Consider the following 20,139-nt stretch of genomic DNA (forward strand, 5'->3'; position numbering starts at 1 on the left):
TTCAGTCATAATGAGCAGCATGTATATATAAAACTATACAGTGTGGATAAATTCAAAGCACAAGCAAGGAGCAAAGGCACATTTAGGGAAGACTGTGTTCTATATCCTGGAGTAAAACCCAAGAAAATACACGTCTTTCATTTTCTGCTGAAGAAAAGGAACTATATTATCTCATTATTTGAAAATAACAAAAATACCAACTATTTTCCAGTTTGAGGAGCCTTGGGTTTTGAGCCAATATTTATATTTGAAAAAAAAACAGAAATACCCTTAACAGTGCTTCTGTTCAATGAAAATTTGCTATTGCAGGAGTTTCTTGCAGGAAGGTTGGTGTGGGAAGGAACATTTCAGCTGGACATCTACACAAACCTATATTTATCATGACTGAGCATCACACCAATTCCCAGACTTACACTTAAGAATTCCAATCATTACACTTTCAAGCAGTGTCTCTGTGCAGATTTACATTGCTTTCAGTGAGTTTCTTTAAATGGGTTTAGTATTATGAAATCATTATATTAGCAAGCCCTTTACGGTTCAGAGCAGTGAAAAGCCTATGAATCACCAAGGGGGAAAAAAAGCCCAAAACACAGGAAACAATACTATGATGAAGAGCATTATCTTGGATTTAATTCTGTCCTAGAAAACACATTGGTATCCCATACATAACAAGTCATTGCAGAGCATTCATATCAAGGTCTCCAGGAGACAAGAGAGGTAGAGAGATTGTAACGATTACTACAATGGAAATGAACATTTACTTAATAAACCTGAAGCTTGATAAAGACTGAACAGTGCAAAGCTTTGCTTTTGTCAGTGGGCCTTCACTTACTTCCCCCACCGTTCAAGTTGCTGTAATTTGCATTTAAATTCTGCACATCTAGGAGCCATAGATATTTGCAAGCTACCAGAGATTTACTGTGCTATCTTACAATTCTGAAGGAGGAAATAAAAGAAACATATATATATTTAAAAAAAAGGAATTGGCAGGCACTGTCACCTAGCACTGACAGTACAAGAGAATTTTATGCTCTGATTTCAACAGATTTAAGACCTTATCAAAACAGGATTTGCAGAATCACTCACTGGAAGAGGATGTATTTATACTTCCACTATATCAAACTTTGCTACTTCAGACAGACATCACGGGTATGCATACGAATTTAAACACACTTAAAGGGAAAGGTTAACCTTTTAGGACTATACTGTGAATTCCTCAACTGTCTGGCTATTAATGGGAACATACATTACAAGTCTTTGTTTACAGCACATCAAACTGTTCACTGTCTTATAGTGTCTATTGCACCAGTTTTCCCCTTAGTTAGGAATCCCAACCTGCTGCTTTTACCAATATAAATTCTGAGTTTCAGAAAACCCACGTGGATGGGTTTTCTGAACAGAACAGGCCAAAACCAGAACTTCGTTTTCCATCGTAACGACAGAGGAACATGGGAGAGAAAGAAGGGCAACAATGCTGTGAAAGGTCTGGAGCACAAGTCTTACAGTGAGCAACAGTTCAAGTCTGGAGGAGGCTCAGGGGGAGACCTTATCGCTTTCTACAACTGCCTGAAAGGAAGATGTGGTGAGGTGGGGGTCGGACTCTGCTCCCAGATAACATAAGTAGGATGAGAGGAAATGGCCTCAAGTTGTGCCAGGGGAAGTTCAAGGTTAGATTATTTGAAACATTTCTTATCAGAAGGAGTTGTGAGGCACTGGAACAGACTGCCCAGGGAGGTGGTGGAGTCACCATCCCTAGAGGTATTCAAGAAAAGGGCAGATGTGGCACTGAGGGACACGGTTAGTGGGCATGGTGGAAGTGAGTCAGTGGTTGGACTGGATGATCTTGGTGATCTTTGCCAACCTTAATGATTTTGTGATTCTATGCTTCTAACACGGCCTTTGGGAGTGACTCTGTGCAACAGCAGTGAAAACAAGCAGCAACTTCCTTGGCATCAACAAGCTTTGAAAGATTAATACAACCCTCAACTGTTTCAATAACCAGCAAACAGTATTACAGGCACATTTCATTAGACAGTGGCAGTTAGCTTATGCTGGCAAGTTTATGGACATTAAATCGCATGGTTAAAAGAGCATAAACTATTTTGTTTAAGTGATAGTGCTGCAGGTAATTGAACAAAGTGTACTATGTCAATCTGTGTTTAGGTTAACAAGGAATGAGCAATTAAAATCATTGCCAATTTGTCTTTTAATAGAAAGTAACATAAAATGAGACTACCTCTTCCCCCATAAATGGCTGAGGCAAAGACTATCAGGGGCTCCGTGTCAAGCTCCCTCTGCCAACCCAGGGTAGCAAGGAGGCTTATCTTAAATTCAGATCCAAGTGAAAAAGCAAAATGTGCTACGATCTCTCTATCACAGCTAAAGAGCCAACAGGACATATAAAGCTGTTGAAAAGTTCCCAGTAGGGAACACAGCAAGGATGCCAGTTCCTAAGGAATCTCCCTGTGCATCCTTATATGTTAAGTTGGTGCTAGGATGCAGTTGGCTTCAGAAAAGAGACCTCTCCACCTAAGATGCTGTAGACGTTCAGAACAATGGGATCTCCCTTAGAGGAGAACGTCCCGAATCTTAAAGGAATGACCTCAGACTGCTGCGCAACGTGACAGTCAGCTTGCCAGGTGCCAGAGGCAGATCAGCCTAGCAAAACCACAACCCAGACACACTGGGAGATAAAGCTAATGGTGCATACACAGCTTCCAAGTCAGGGGTTGGTAAAGCACTGTAATAACCTGCAGAGAAGACGTGTAACTGAACATCCACATTTGATACCAATTAGGCACACAATCTGGCTTGGAAGTTCTCAGCATCCCTTCATAGGATATTCATGGTAGCTTTTATAAAGTCTAAGGCTGCTCCTTTTATCAGTCAAGCAGTCCTCCCAACAGGCTTCAAAAGTTAGACAACCAGCTCTGTGTTCATTTCTCTCAACCCTCTGAGTGAAAAAGAACAGCCTTCTGAAGATGTCATTTCATCTGGTCTATGACAGAATGACCTGGACATCCCTTTCTCTCTACTGATCATAAAGAAAAAGCTGAAAGTTGATCATGCCGAAGCATCATTTCAATAACTATACAATGTCAAATGAATCTAAACTAACATGTTAAAAAAAAAACAATATATTACCCACAAATTGTCACTCTTTCCTAAGATAGTATATACTTGGTGCCACCAAAGATCTTTCCAAACCAAATCTCATTTACCACAGAAGTCAGCAGAAAGGAGGGAAGCAGGCAGGGGGATCCCTGGCACAATCTGATCTGGCATCCTTAGGAAATCACACCCTGTAATAGACTACCATTTATTATCTTCATCCCCTTCATCCCTTGATCCCTATCTTCAAAGCTCTTCACTACCCAGCACTTCATTCTGACAACTCACTACTGCTTCCTGTCTGCTTGATATACCACAACAGTCTCGTAACAAGCATCACTCATCCACTGTACTTTATGAATATACCAATGTTAGGTGGGTATCAAATAACCAATATTATTGATGATGTCAGAAGCTGAACAACCAGCATTCCTGCCTCTCAAGATGCATTAGATTCCCATTCGCTGACTGGTTGCTCCCTGGAATGAAGAGCCCAGAAAGGCAAGGATGGGTTAAAGGAAGATCCCTGAGGGAAGACTTCAGGAGGACAGGACTCAAAAAGAAAATGGAAAGACTCACACCCAAAGAATCTTTTCTCAACAAACTCCAGCAAGACAACGTCCTAGGATGTGTAATTTTTTGTTTAAGTCAATGTCAACAAGAAGATGTATGTCACTGAACTCAATAATAACACTGCTCACTAAAAGGGGAATGCCTAAAGAAATGCCAAGGAGGGGAAGCAGATTCTAAATGAAGACATGAAAGAAATGCAAAAAGTAGTTGCATCTAAGAGAGGGGAGGAGAAAAATACATAATTTCATCAAATCGAATCCAATAACAGTTTTAAAAAGACAACTGGGAAGAAAAGAATTAAAGAGAGAAATCAGTATAGAAGGAAACCCAAACGGATAAAAGGAAAAGGAGGATGGAATAGACAAAGAAGTACAAATTCAGTTTAGGCCACTCCTGTATTGATTAACCAAACCTATACAGGCCAAAAGGTTTCAGAGATGGTCAATGAAAAGGTGTTTCTCTGTAACACAGAGGCTCTGTGAAATAACCAAGTGAGTGATATTCATGCTCTCCAGCATTCACACCTAATTTAGAAGTGATGGAGACCATCGATTCCCACCTCTCTTAGAAGAAAAACACACACTTCCTAAAAGCATTCAAGACCCCAAGTTAGACCCAAGACCTATGCAGGTTTGTAAACAGCACATGGTAACTACTCTGAATAAGGTGCAAGGGATAAAAGTCACCTTAGGAACATTAATCCAAAGGAAAGCTACCTTTCTTCCATTGTTAATTCCCATGGAAAAGCTTCATCTATGGCACAAGAATAATGAAGCATAGACCTGGACAATTTGCCCATCCACACAGGAAAAAGTGGTGTAAGCCTGCTGTGCCAGAATGTATGCATTAACCCAGAAAGCACACACCTCCTCAAGGGAAATGGTGGTTCTTGTGAACTCAGCTTAGAGGTGCAGACAGCTGGAAAATGTGGGCATTACTACACAAGAATTGGCAAACAGCTTTGTGGCCCCAAAAGCATAAACCACAGCTTTAAGAAAAATACAGGGGCTGCATTCTTCTATCCCCAAAGCAGAACAAATGTGTCGCAGTTTAGACTGTTTAACTAGATAATAATTTCAGGAGATCCCATCAACCAGCTTGACCAACTTAGCCAACTCAAGACAGACCACTTCAAACACTACATCAAGGGGCTGGGCAAGTATCCATCCTTGAACCACCTCCATCAGCTCTTCCTCTTGGTGCACAAAGCTACTCTTACTGCACAACATTTCCTTCCAGGAGAGAGGACCAAACTCAGTTTATTAAATACATTTAATACAGTTTACACTGACCCACTACTTTGAACCCAAATCAGACGGCTCTTGCAGTCAACCTGCATTTCAGTTAAAACCTGCTGACCAAGCAATGTGAACGCTGGAAAAGAAACGTGTTGCACAAGAATCTTCAAACACTCCACAATCATAAGAACATCACGGAAGAAAACAGCATTTTTAGAAGGGTTTGTTTTTTTACCTGCAGGTGGGTCCATTCTGTATTTATTCTCTTGACACCAACCGACTGGTCGAAGTCTGCAATCCAAGTAAAACAACCACTGGTCATAGGATTCAGTCTCCTCCAATCCCACATAGCGAAGGCGTAATCTTCCTCCAACATTTTCAACCACACTAACTATCCAGTACTGAAAGGGATTCTGGGAATCCTGCAGCTCTATTAAGGAATCAACTGTAATGAGGTCTACAGGGTTTTTTCCTCGCAGAGGCTGTTTGAATAGAAGCAAAACTCCTTATTTTAAACTTTATTTGAAGACTTCTCAAGGAAACAGATGACAGCAGAAGATTATTTTTGTTTTTCACACCATCATCCAAGCGATCAGCAAACAGTCTGTTCTTCTTCTATTTTACCCAATGTCTTCCAAGTGCAAATTCAGAAGTAAAACAGAAAACAACAGTTGTGCTAATTTCTCAACCGACATCATAAACAACAACAACAGAAAAAAAAAGAATAGTCAGAGGTGGAACAGCCCATAAGGCACATCCGCTTAGGATGCTCCTGAACAATGCAGAGCTCAGTTATACTGGAAGATTTCAAACCAAATTCTCATTGATTGCAGCTGATAAGAACCAACATAATATCAAACCCTGCCATTTATCTAAAAGGCAACTACTTTGGGCATGACACTGAAACTGCCTGAATCTGGGCACTCACCTTTCCCACCAAAACAATTTGCCTTGCTCTTACCAGAACGCTGAGCAAATTATTCCCACCGTCACGGATGGAAATGTCTATGGTGTTTTGCAACCATTCTCATTGGTTTAACTTTACACCTTCAAAGTTGCCAAATGCAGGCATTAAAATGAATACGTGCTATTTTTCAGAATACCTTTGGGTGATTTTCTTTTGTGACTGCGAGCAACTCTGTGTCGTCAGGCTTTTCCTTGCTCATGTACGGGTTAGACCTTTTTATTTCTCTTTTTAAAAGCAAGTTCCAATTCTTACTCAATTTCCCACTTCTAGGGTTTTAGGAACAGCACTAACAATCACTCCAAAGGCTGAAAGCACTGTTGCTCAAAGGAAATGTTAAGCACAGGCAGGATATATGAAGAAAACAGCGCAGTCTTTCTTCTGATGTGCGTGATTGTTCTGCTTCTTCTTGATTCAACAAAATTAGGTTGCGGTTAGACTTGATGATCTTTGAGGTCTTTTCCAACCTGAGTAATTCTATGATGATTCACATTTTGATTTATTTTTATTTTTTTTTTTTGTAATATTAATTCTGCAAATCAGTGTCAGCCCAGGTCAGTTCCTTCTATGGGTGGAGGAAGCTTCATTTTCCTTTTGTAAGAATTCTCTCTCATATTGACTTTTAAGAATATTCAACTTTTGAAGCGTACCCAAATTTGACTGCACCTCCTTTAAGCCAAAAATACAGGCATCAGAATGAGAATTTGGTAAGGAAAAAGATTTATATTGACTAAAACCTTATCACATGTACACTTTTAACCAAGCCTACGACTAACAGATATTAGTCAAAATAATGCATCTGCCATTATAAGCAACTCCTCTGCTGTACAAGCTACAGGCACCTGCCCAACCTCTTCAAATATTATTTCATGGCAATGCGCTCTCAAAATGTAATAACATAATAGAAATCTATGTAAATTCTTTTCTGTTTTCATCTCATACACTGCTTCATTCCAACAAAACATTCTTTAACATCAAACGGTGGTGTAATGATTTACCTTATTACTACAAAACCCTGGCCACAAAAATGCGAATATCGCTTCCTCTGATTTGTGTGCTGAATCTTAAGCCAAAGGGCTGTCACTTACTCCTGACAACTCAATGGCTAAGATTAATAATTGGCTTGCTTGAAATATTAACGTTTACCACAATTCAAGAGCTCTTTATATGCATAGCTAGCATGTTAAATATATATATATATATATATATATATCACTGTATATTGATTTAACAGTATAAGAACAATCTGCAGCACTCACAAACAGCAAATCTGTCGACAGGGGGGTAACATACACTGCACGACACAGACAGCATTAAGCACATGTATCAGATACAACACCAGAAGAGGGTGACAAACTGTTTCAAGCCAAGATAGTGAGCTCTCTCTGCATTTCTGCCTGGGACATGCTATTTTTGCTGCCTCTAGAATCACAGAATTGAGTTGGAGGGGACTCTTAAGGGCCATCTAGTCCAACTCCCCTGCAATGAGCATGATCACCTACAGCTCAATCAGGTTACTCAAAGCCCCCTCCAAGCTGACCTTGAATGGGAACAGAGAGGTTCCTAATAGCACTGGCATGCACCAGAGATGGTTGTCTTCCCAATGGAAAGGAGAATGAGCCATGCTCCCCCCACCTGAAGCTGTGAAATACTTTCTAAGATCTCATGCATGTCGCAGGTGCAAGTCTCCTTGCAAATGTGCCATGCAAGCCAGGTTCTTTGCTATATGGTTGCATCTGCCATAAGAGCTCCAACTTCCCTGTTAAGCTGACTGCTGTCCCTAAGGGAGCTACCTCTACATGGATGTTTGAACTGGATGGCCCTGGAAGTCTATTACAACTTTGGTGATTCTATAATTCTATACACACATAAATCTGACAGTGCTCCCCATAAACCTACCAGCACCCATCTCCAATCTGTGGACATTCTCCTTCACCTCCCGGTGCATGAATACCCAAATTTCTAAGCACCTTCCAGCCTAAAAGCAAATAAATACCCCACAACTCAGTCAGAAGCAGAGCCAGCAGAATCAAGGCAACGTTGCCCCTAACTTTTGTACAGCTGTGGACACACAGATATTGCAAGCACACAGCCCTACACATGGGGAGCACAAGCACTGCTGCAGCATGCACACCACGAGACAGTATCAGATAGAAACTGCAATCTAATACATACGCCTTCCAGTAAATTTGCAGGTGCAGTCCGGGCGCCAGTCAAATCATGGATAAGAAACTCTGTCCAGTCCACATATTTCTCTTTGATTGCTGCAGAGGATGAGGGAAGAAAAGAAACGCTCAGAGCAGCAGATTGCAATGGACTTTTTGTGTACATTTTGGAAAGACTTAGCATTTAAGAGACTTATCAGCTCTGAAGTTGCAGGTACAGTTGCAATCCTTATCAGGTAAAAAGATGGTTCACTGTCCAAGCTGCTCGAGCAGCCCAGACACAGCCATGTGGTTACACCTCTAAAATATGGAAGGTTGTACTCTGCTGCAGTGACAGGGATTAACTATGGTGTGTTTTAGCATCTCCAAGTCTCCCAGTCTAAACTGGCCACAGCTTGTGTAACTACTATGATACTATACTAGTTTCCTGCTTTCCATGTAGGCTCAGAAACACTTTATAATGTCTTTTTTTAATTTAATGATGACTCGAGAGAAAAAAAATCTGTTCAAACTTCTGAGTTCCTCAACAGGGCAGCTATAGGTTCTTTCTGAAAGCAAAATATTCAGCCTGAGATTGGTGGACATCAGTCATCGAATCCACACACTTCTAAGAAGCCTTAAATTATTGACTGTAGACTTCTATTTCATTTTAAAACTATTTTCAGTCATTTTTTGAGCTAAATGCTGTAAGTGTGCTACTTCAGGATCTGTGTTGACAAAGTTACATAAGATTTAACTAAAACATATAAATGCTGCCTCTGGGATTCAAATTTCAGGGCAATTATTGTTGAAATCAGTGGAAGACTGAGAGCTCAAAAGCAATTCAGCAAACCTCAGCTTCAGAGATTCAGACGTCTCTTTGAACACACTGTACATCTGCAAACCCAGAAGTCAGACTTTAATTCCACCTGTCTGTAAATGGGAATTATATTACGTTGGAAATATTTTGATCTCCTCCCCCACAAAAAAATAAAAATAAAAAAAAAAAAAACTTATTTAAACATTTATATAAGCAACAGTGACATAGATATGTTAATCATACCTACTCCTGCAGAAAGGAAAAATCACAACCATCTGAAACTTATGACATTAGTTCTGAACAAACAACTGGTTTAAAGACTACCAACCCATAGGGGAGTCCAGGAAGGGCTGTAAATCAACCTGCACAGCTCTAAAATAATTACATTACAGCAGCCCTCGTGTTTTGTTCAGAAGAAAATGAGCCCTTGCTTAACACTTTAGAGAAACTCTATGTTAGGCAACCAAGAGCAACACAAATCAAAGCACCCTGCACCCAAATCAGGATGAGATTCCTGAACAGTTCAGAGATGTGGTGACTTCTCAGCTCTTTCCAAAGATGTCAATGATGCAGCAATACACAGTCTGAGGCCAGGGACTCCACCTGAAGCACGAGTAGATACAGAAGTGTTTCAAATAACTCAACCCCAATACTCCTGCAAAAATGGTTCCTTTAGATCACAGCCTGGGCATGAACCTGAAGTCCAAGAAGAGTTAGATGGCCAGGCTCAAATGGATGGATGGAGAAATGGGTAAATGTTCCTTCAGTTCTACGAATGGGGCCATATCAGTGTTGGCACACTTGAATTTCATCTGAGATTCAAATCACAGCCTAAATACCTTACACAATCCACACAGTTGACTACGGCAAATGGCAGATCTTACTTCCTGAACTGTGCTTCTTTCCCAAAATCCAGTTCTCCCAATGTGACTCGAACCACATATTTATACACCTAAATGACCTTGAGAGATCATTTAGATGTATTTAAAGTCAGCAAACCTTAAAGCGCTTGTCACAAGCATCTATAAAATAACATTTAAGTTAGTCTGGAACTGCTCTACATCCTTTGCAGCACCAATTTTTGTATGATTTCCAGGAGATTTTTCACCTTTACATTATTTAAGATGAAGGAATAGCCTGAGAACAAATGGTTTTTACATGATGTTTTTACTCTCAACACTCACACTGCACACACCTCATCAGTTCCTGTTCACCTACATTACAACAATAAACAAGTTTAATGCTGGCATCAGTGAGAAGACAGTAACCAGCACAATGAATGGGACCGGGGTTCTTCATTCAGACTTACGCAAAACACATCAGAGGAGAGTGCGAAACTCAACTTCATTTTGGCTCCTGCCCACAAAGTTGTCAGCCAAACTTATAAGTGCCAGAGCTTCATTACTAAGGAATGACAAATGTGATAAAAAAAAAATAAAAAAACCACACAAAAAAAGAGGAAAAAAAAACACACAAAAAAACGCTGCAACTCTGGTTCAAAGTTTCAAAGCTGGCAGGAGGGAAGAAATATAGTCAGGATTTTCAATGCTGACAACAGATTTCAGAAGCCTCCATTTCCAGCTGCCCAATTCGAGATGCCTCAGTAGTGCCTGATTCACAGATCTTGCTGTCTGCCAACAACTCTCAGAGTAAGATTTTGTCCTCCCTAAGCCTTGAACCTCACAGTTTTTGGAGGCCTAAATAAAATGGGGACCCTGTCAACATTTCAATCTGGATTACAGGCTTCTGAAGTCCAAAAGCGACCAGATGATCTCTGTATTCAGACAAAACAGACTCGGCTGAAAACCCTCAGTTTCTAAATGGCTTCAGAACCACCCTCCCAAAACAAAACCAGTATGCCGTGTTTTGCTTCATTTTAATCTTCTTTTGCCTTGCAGATAAATGCAAAAAAAAAAACCAAAAACAGAACAAACAAACAAACAGTGGGAGAGAACAGATTGCACTGGAAGTTTTAGGGTTCTGCACATATTTTCTGTGCTTGTAGAGCACAATCAGGATTCTCAGTACCGCAGAGCAAACCGCTCCAATGCAAGTATTAATTTCTAGTAGTAATGAAGTGAATCTGAATCATCGTGAGATCTGCAAAAGCCTCTGGGGACCAAGCAAAATGTTAAACAGGAATATTCAAACAAAAGGAAATCTACAGGGTAAATGAAAATAGCTGGCAGTGTAATGCATGGGTGCCCACCCTGAGCATCCATCTCAGGAAACAGTGGTGTTTCTGTGGTGTATCTATCCCAGTGCCTGTCAACTGAAGCACTGATTTTAAATTGCTAATTCATACCCTGGCTTATTAGCTATAGGAAAAATACCCAACAAGACCTCTATTTCTTTGGACACGCTGGAAGAATTCTGCTTTTAGAGCCTATCTTCAGCTAGCTGGCCAGTTGTTGGGACAGGACAGTGGATGGGCCAAAGGATTGTAGAATCATAGAATGACTTAGGTTGGAAGGGATCTTAGAGGTCATTGAGCTCCAGCTCCCTGCCATGAGCAGGGTTTCCAATCACCAGATCAGGCTGCCCAAAGCAAAAATATTTTTCCTTTCTTATAAAAATGAGTCAGGAGAGCTTCAGTGGACTCAGACATCTACATTTTCTCTCCCTTTCAGTGGATCCATCTTCCAAGAAAATTCCTTTGGAAGAGCTTCTGAGGGGAGGGAAAAACCAATGAAATAAAACAAAAGAAACCTCACCATTAAATACCTACAAATGGATTCATTTCATGCAGAGAGGCAATCTGTTGTACAAACACCAAAAGCCACAAAGAACAACGCGGTCGCTGAAATTGCGGCAATTTATAACTGCACAGTCGTTCTCATGCTAATTCATTCCACTCTGGTTCTCACAGAGCTGTGCAGACTCAAAAACTGACCAGAAAACTTCACAGCTGTTATAAAAGTCTATGATACTTCTATGTGCATGATTTAAACACTTTTGCAATCAGAGGAGCACATGAATCTGGAAGAATTTTATCAGTGAATTAAATCCTTTCCAAGCAGAGATGCACATCCACTCTTTGCACATCCATCCCTCCCACACAAGGTGCAGACAGCTTATCTGTTATGCTGGCACCTTGGAAAGGGACTGCTGTCCATATCACAACAGAAGACCCAATGGGCCCAATGACAAGGAAGCATTTCAGATACCTTAATTACATTGGGGTAACTTCGGAAATGATATTCTAAGCAGCAATGGCTTCTCTGACCAGGGCATAAACAACAGTCACACTGACTAGAACACAGAGCATGGGTCTCTGGGGCTCTATGAGGACAGAGCTTGACCAAAAGTCCCACTAATACTACAAGAAACAGACCCATCTTAGTGCCAGTCCCATGGTGGGGTTGGCTGAGAAGTGAGGAAGATGAAGTTGTGCAATAGTCTGAGACCCCGGGGGCCAAGCAACATCAAAAAAGACTTGACTTAGTGATCCCACTGATGCAAATGCCACAGCATGGGATGAACTGAAAGATTAAACAAGAAATAACCCAGAGAGGAAACAGGCATTAGTAATGCTCTCATCATGGGAAAAGCTTGAGAGTTTGCACGATATCAGACACAGTACAGCCCAAACGCCAGGCAAGCAGGATACCAAGTGACATTCCAAAAATGCCAGTGCTCTCCTAACTACTTTTCTTTCCAGGTTTTGGAGGTGACATCAAAGCCCTCTTTGGAACAGCAGTTTGTGCACGCTGATGTGCCTGCTCCCTTTGGGTTGGGTCCAGCTCATCTTGAAGCCAGCATGGTTGAGCTGGTGGATGCTTTCACACCTCTCTGGTTCCAAGGCCAAAGGCTTTAAAAAGCATCTTCCTGCAAAAAAAAGGATACAGAACCACATACCTTAGAGCAAGGCAGCCCAAAATCGTGGCCAGATTTGTACTCTGCTTGGCCAAAGGCATACTCCTTCCCTGCTACAGTCTTTGTAGCATACTGGAGACAAATACAAAGCAGTCCTGCCTCCCTCAATGAAAAGTACTCATTTAAGAGAGCAGTTTCTAGTTCGGTCAGTATTACAGATTACAGAAGATTCTTAAATTAGAAAGAAAAAAGACCCTTCCACATTAAGATTCTATTTATTCCTGCAGAAGTGATGGCACAGGTTATAAAACTGAGCTCCATTCCTCAGGCCTCAACTCTATACAAAAAGGACCAACCAATAGCAATGATTCTTCCCATTTCATTCCCTACTTGATTCACCTTGTCCCCAGCCTCACTTTTAATTTCCATTCCACTCCTCACCTTTCATCTCCCTGCTATTTTCTCACTTTTTCATCTCATTTTCCTGACCAAATGACTGTGGGCTGCAGACCCAAAAGCCAACCTCAACGCTGCTGCAACACACTCATGACTCAATGTGCAAAGGACATTCTGGACCACATGCCAAGCACCAGGTTCTCCCTAGTTTTCATTATTAGCAGCTTAAAAAATGGTCCCTTCCCCTTGTATTGTGCATGCTGACCTTAAAAGCCATGCAAACAGAGGGCAAAAAAGTGCACAGCACTGTAAATCCTGCATCACCACCTTCCCCATAATTGTGCTACCCATGCACCTGAAAACCAAGACGACTGCTTCCACCCTCTGCTCATTCAACCACATAATGGCTGTGCCCTGCTTTAGCCACAGCGTATAATGGGTTCAGATTTATCTGCCTCTCTAGAGGAATAAGAGATTAAAAGAACATTTACAGTCCCATGAAAGCACTGAGCCATAGACACTTCTTTCACATTACCAACTCTTGGGATTTTATCTAGTCTTTAATAGTTGCTCTTTTTCATAAAGCCACTTCTCCCAGAGTCAGGGGATCATACAAAATCTTCATTTTCTACTTCCATTCATTGTTTTTTTTTTCCTCCAAGAGCAAAGCATTGAGGAACATGAGGGAAAAAAAGTGAAATCTGAAAGACTGGCAGGAGCAATAATTTGAACCAACACATTGTTAAATGAATAAATACCTCACTGGGTTACAACACCAAGATAAACTACTTCTCCAATATCCCATACATATCCCATGCACATTCTTACTTTCTCAGCTCCAAGGGAAGATGTATAAGCAGAAGCAGCGTGGGCCAAGACTGTGCTTCCACTAACCAGGGATCACTGAGCATACAGAAAGTCACTACTTCAAAGCAATTTATGGCATTCAGTTGTACACCAGCACCTTGACCATTCCCCACAAATGTGATGGCCAGTAAATGGCAGAGGACCCACAGCACTGGGTAAGATGCTAGAAAAAAGGGCCAAAGACATGCTAAACGCTGAATCAGCAATTCTACACACCAAGGCAAATAAATAAATAAATTCTTGTAGTATCTTCCCTAAAGAATCCCTATTAACATCTAAAAACCTGAGTTTCAGTTTCCTGAAGAAGAAAGAGGGTCTTATACAGCTTTATAGAGAAATTTTAAGTGGTTGGGATAAATCTGTTAAGTGACATCACTATCAATGCAGTAACTATCATTATTAAAAACTTATATCCTACCTAGGAACTGAATGAAAAAAAAACAAAACACCCTGGTTAATGAGACGAACTACAATCACACAAGATCCAGGCAATTTATATCACTCCAATACAAAGCAAGTTAAAACATTGGCGTTTCATGAACAATAAATGTCTCAAACAAGTATTTCAGGACATTTAAAAGTTTACATGTAGGTAATACAGAACAGCAGTTTTTTTAAAAAAAAAAAAAAAAAGGAAATAAGAAACTAATCTTCTTGATCTTTTAAAAACTGTTGTAATATATTTGATGAAACTTTTTTTTTTTAATGGAGGTCTAAACACGTAAGTTGTAAGCATGTTACAAAGGTCTAAACGATAAGAGTCAAAACGAGATGTCATTATAATCAAATAACACAGAACACTGAAACTATTTGTTTAGACATCGCCCATCAAAACAATTTGTCAAAACTGACATGTTCCTACAAAATATTACTGTTTTGATAAAACAGCATTTTGACAGAGAACAGCTGAATCCTAACATTTTCAGTCAGCTTTCTGAACTATACGGCCCTGTGAACCAAACTGGAGGTGGAAACGGATGGGGATGTGGGTTCTGTCCCCACTCAAGGTTTCCCCGTAGCTCCAAGCAAAAGGGTCAGGTTGTGTCTACACTTCTTAACCCAACTCCAAGCCCTTCATGGCAAGCAATGTCCCCTTCTTCATACCCTACAAAGCCCAGCACAAGACTCCCTATCAGGCATACCCAAAATAAAGTAAAATTTACAAAGCTATGTAGTGGTTTCATGATGTTTGAAAATGACTGTTTGTTTTTGGTTCTATTGTGGGCTCCCTGGAAAAAAGCCGAATGTGGCTGGATGTGGCTGGAGATGCCTTCAAAACACTTTCTGATGTAAAGCTTTAAACAATCTACTGTTCTCCTGATGGCAGAGTTCTGTGGTTTGAATCAGATCATAAAACGATCAAACTGCAGGGCCCAAAAAGAAACTATACACGAAAAGATGTTGATCTCGTTTTCTAATGATGCAGCCTTATATTTCAAGGGATATAAAACTTCAGAGCTCAGACACCTCCTTCTAGACACCCGTCTCAAAAAATGAAAGCCTTCAAAAATGTTGCATAGGGTATTTTCATGGAAAAGTGGAAGCTATAAGCAACCACGTATCAAACAACACACACATGTTCCAAGTACATTCCTGTAATCAGCAGCACATTGTGGTCCCATTAACATGCATATACAGCAGGCTCAGGGATGAAAGTGTGATAACTGCAATGGAACGAGTCACTCTTGTGCCCTGCTGAAGAATGATGGTTTAAGCTATTATCTCCTAGCCCTTACAGCTCTTAATTATCTCATTAACTTTTAAAAATGAAACTTTGAAAACGCATACGTTTCAAATTAATCTTCTTTGTTTAGACTGTGTGAGCTACTTCAAGTGATAAAAATATTCTGTATTAACTTTCTAATTGCCTTCCAAACCTGTGGCACACTCTGTTTTTCAGGCTACTGGAAACTAAGCAGTCCCATTTCTAACATCCATGCTGTACTTCCTATGACCCAAGATAAGGTCAACATGAAGACTTTAGCCTTTGTTTATGCAATTCTGCACACAAGAGCAGAAATGATCCACTTGCACTCTCTTAGTCAAAGCAAGAAAAATAGCATAGAAAAAAAAAAAGCCTCGTTGTTCACAGAAGACTTTACTTCCTAACATTATTTTAGTCCTTTGCAAGCACAGTTTTCCCTTTGGGTTTCTCTACTCCTTAATTAACTGTTCACTTTATAACAATAAAAAAAAGCAATGGTTGGCCTGGGAGTTGCTTTTTATTTTCAAAGCTTGCTCTGGTCTCTTCTATGTGCCCAATTCAGCTGTGGGAACTAACAGAGGGAGAAGAAGTGGTCATGTCTATGGGAGAAAAGTCTGCATGCGCAGATGGGGCAAGTGGATGCTATCACATTGAAGTTATTCTTCTGGATGACACCAAGATCTTACAGAAATCATTCAATTTACTCACTGCAGCCTCAGAAATGTGCACTGTGGTTTTGCCAAGCAAGAGATGGTGAAGTCACCATTCCTGGAGGCATTCAAGAAATTCCTGGAGGTAGACATGGCACTGAGGGACATGGCTTAGTGGACGTGGTGGGGATGGGTTGATGGTAGGACTGGGTGGTCTTAGTGGTCTTCTCTAATCTTAATTATTCTATGATTCTAAGAAACAGCTGGCAAGATGGCTACCAGCAGACACTGCTGAGGTATTTCTGTGCAGTAGGCTCAGTTGTCTCTGTTTCAAATACAATATTATGGAAAACAAATGCTCTTCTTCAGAGCCCACTGCTTTGGCTTTCTGCTTACAGTGTCCAAGATTAGAAGAGAAATTTGCCTAATAGATCCCAACAACAGCATGGTCACCCTTTGTCATTAACCTGTATGGCCTGCCTTGACTGACTGAGTCAATGGTCTCAACCACCTACCCTGCATGCAAGCTGCAGTACACGATCTACTTGTAAGTACTGTGATTAATTACCCTCCCTTAGTTAAAAAGTCAATATTTTCCTTGCACTGGATTGCTTAAAATAAAATAAAGAATGAAAAGGAGAAGCATGTTGATAATGAGAAGTGACTGTGCTCTACCAAGGTGGCGTTATCTATCAATTCCAGTGAGATTAAGTACATAAAGGACAGAAGTAAATTTATCAGTTCTGTTTGTCCTAGAATCATAGGACCATTTGACTTGGAAGGGATCCCTACAGGTCATCTAAGTCCAGCTACCCTGCAGTGAACAGCAACAGCCCCATAAGATGACTTCACATGTGTAGCAATGCATTACTGAGGATCACTGGGATTCAGCATAGCTCTGCCTTGGGAAAATGGGAACTAGGAAAGAGGGAGAGCCAAAGAGAGAGGACAGGGAAATTCATCTCTCTCCATCTTTCAGAGGAACATTTTAACTTGGGTCACTTACCTGGTCTCTTGCACCTGCAGGAATAAAGGCTGATTATTCTGATTTTGCTACAGCACCCAACACAATAAAAGAAGAACGTTTTATCTTTTGAATACCTATGAAATAATTAGGAGGAAACCTGCTTTGTAATCACAAAGTTTATACAGACTTCTGCAGAATTTCTTGCCTTTTCTCACATCTAAACAGAGATTGTGCCCTTTTTATACTCAGCAATAACACTGCTCTCCGCTCAATTCAATTCCAGGTAGAAGGTAACTAAATCTCTTTTTAGAAATTAACCAGGAACAGCTCACTTAAATGGTCTCATACGTATACATACACAGATAGAGCTGACGGGAGGCATTTTTGAAAGCCAGGCAAAGCCCAGCATTTCAAAGCTCGGAACAAACCATATAACCACGGGGGTTCCTCATCATTAGTATCAATGTCCATTAGGGTGACAGCTCACTGTGAAAATAAGCATCCAAACTCCACGATTCTTGCCACTTAACCCCAAGCCTCCATGCGCGTTCCTTGATTACTTTTTCCTCCGCTTGCATTAAGTGCTGTGCTCAACGCACAGAAGAGATGTTTCACGCAAGATGAGGGCTCCGACTCCCAATCTTCAGACCTAGGAGTCTTAATGAACACTTTGTCAAATCAGGAGTTTGGGAGCATCCAGGGAAGTGGGGAACCTGGTATGTTGATTGTAATTTTGACATCCATTTTTATCCCACAGAGATTTAAAGAAAAATAGATAAAAACTATGTTTTCCGGGCAAAATCAGCACCTTAACAAAGGCACACAAAAGTGGCCCAAGCTGATGCTCAGCTGTTACTTTCTTCCAAGCTTTATCTGGGTGAGAACTAAGACATAACTTCATCTTTGCACAGATCCTTTATAAAGTCCTGATTTCTAAGTTCCAGCAGGGAGAATGCATGTCTGATGCTTGCCCATCAACACTCTGATTATGCCTACATACGGAACTTTGTATTCTTTCTGCACATTCATCCTGGAAGAAGAAGAAATGCTCATCCACAAAGCAAACTAACAGTTTCCAGATCCATCCCCAACCAAGTAAGATCCAGAACCAACAGACATAAAGTCATCAGCTTGCTTCATACCAAGTTAGTATCTCTGTCCATCATGAGGCAAACAGTGGACCAGGTCAATAGGTGCTACAGATTATAATGGGACTCTCACATAATACTGAATTGCACAAGTTCCCTCTGATGTTAGAAAGTGAAGCTTGTGGAGGAAGGGAGATTTGGATATGTTCTGCAAACTCTAACTCCTTGGCTTGTCTTTGCAAGTGAACACAAGAGGCACTTTTACATCCTGCCCTGTCCCTTTAGGATCTCATACTCCAGCCTCAAGTGGGTTCTGTGCAATCACAACACCTGAAAGTTCTGGGCCATTCAGTATAAGTGAATGTCATTGCAATATAAATCTTGCACCAAAGGTTCTGACCTCATGCCTCCAAACTCTGTCCAATTATCTGATGTACTAAGTGCCTCTTCTCACCTCCTAGTCCTGCAACTGCTTTCTGAAGGCTAATCCTTGGAGACAGCTCTGTAAAATGAAACAATTTTACAGTAGTACAGTGTTCTTACATAAAAAACAAACCAGCATGGTGCATGATTACCTCTTTTTCTCTGGCAACACCAACAGCCTACAGCAATGATCCACTATGAAGAAGGCATCCAAACACAGAAGCACATACATACAGAGACCTGATGTTTCATTTCCAATTTGCTACAGAAATATGGGAATTAATAGAGATAACATTTGCAGATCATGATAAGCATTGCTGCCCAGAGAGATTGTGAAGTCTCTTTCTATGGAGACATTCAAGATCCATCAGGACACCTACCTGTGTGACCTACTGCAGGGAACCTGCTTTAGCTGAGGGGCTGGACTCGATGATCTCTAGAGGTCCCTTCCAACCCTACAATTCTTTGCGATTCTCCAGCTTCCTGAGTTTGGCAAAGCTTTCTCTGAATCCAATTTCTCTATCAACTCCAGCATGTTGGGAAATACCAGCATTTTTATGCCATAACCCTAAAATGCTGTATTTCCTACATTTCTTCAAACATCCCCAAAAGTGAGTGTGTGTGTGTGTGGGGGGGGGGGGGGGGGGGGGGGGAGTGTGGTTTTCTTTTTTCAATACAAACACAGGAGGCAGATTCTCTGCTTCACATCACAAAGCAAACCATCAGTCAGAAAGTGTGTTAGCACATCCTGAGGCCAATTTGCTTGTTTCATTTTTGTTTTGCTTGTTGTTGTTTGCATTATGATTATTCTATCGTGATCAAAATGAAGCAGAAAGGAGAACACAGAAAAAAAGAAGATAGGAATTCTGAACAAGAGCTTTCCAATATCATGTAACAGCAACAGAACTGACCCAGAAACTGGATTCTGGGTTTCATGAAATGCTCTTAAATTCCAATCAGAAAAATGCTTCATAGGACCATCACTTAAATGTCTGCACTACTTCACAGCTACCTGCATAGGATGCAGGAGCATATGGTCTGCTTCAGGAAGAAAGCTCCTTCCATGTTGACTGGGAGCCCACCTTATTATATGCAATGAGAGAAAAATTACATGCAAGTCACAGCTGGTTTGGGATCATGCTGGTGCTTACATCTGCTCCTAGCAGCTTCCCAAGCTTTCTCTATGCATGTTCTTCATGAGCAAACTCAGTGATAGCATTAGTGGAGCATCTGAAGGGATGCTCTGCTAAAGACGTGACACTGGACACACTGGTTTGTCCTTGCCCTAAATGATCAAACAGAAAATCCCTGAAGTCTTTTCAGCTCTAGAAAACACAATTTAACATTCAACCTGATCAAAAAGATCCACTAAAGGAA

General features: G+C 40.8%; 1 protein-coding gene across 1 annotated transcript in view; it reads right to left on the bottom strand.

Annotated features, from left to right (window-relative positions):
• SFMBT2 (Scm like with four mbt domains 2) overlaps positions 1 to 20,139 on the bottom strand; it is a 98,413-nt gene that overhangs the window by 52,594 nt on the left and 25,680 nt on the right. The window contains exons 5-6 of the mRNA XM_015865816.2: positions 8,062 to 8,150; positions 5,158 to 5,404 (exon numbers count right to left, since the gene is read on the bottom strand). Coding sequence (XP_015721302.1) covers positions 5,158 to 5,404; positions 8,062 to 8,150 — 336 coding nt within the window. The remainder of the gene's footprint in view (positions 1 to 5,157; positions 5,405 to 8,061; positions 8,151 to 20,139) is intronic.

This window comes from Coturnix japonica, chromosome 1 (genome assembly GCF_001577835.2).
Source record: "Coturnix japonica isolate 7356 chromosome 1, Coturnix japonica 2.1, whole genome shotgun sequence".
Lineage (NCBI taxonomy): Eukaryota > Metazoa > Chordata > Aves > Galliformes > Phasianidae > Coturnix > Coturnix japonica.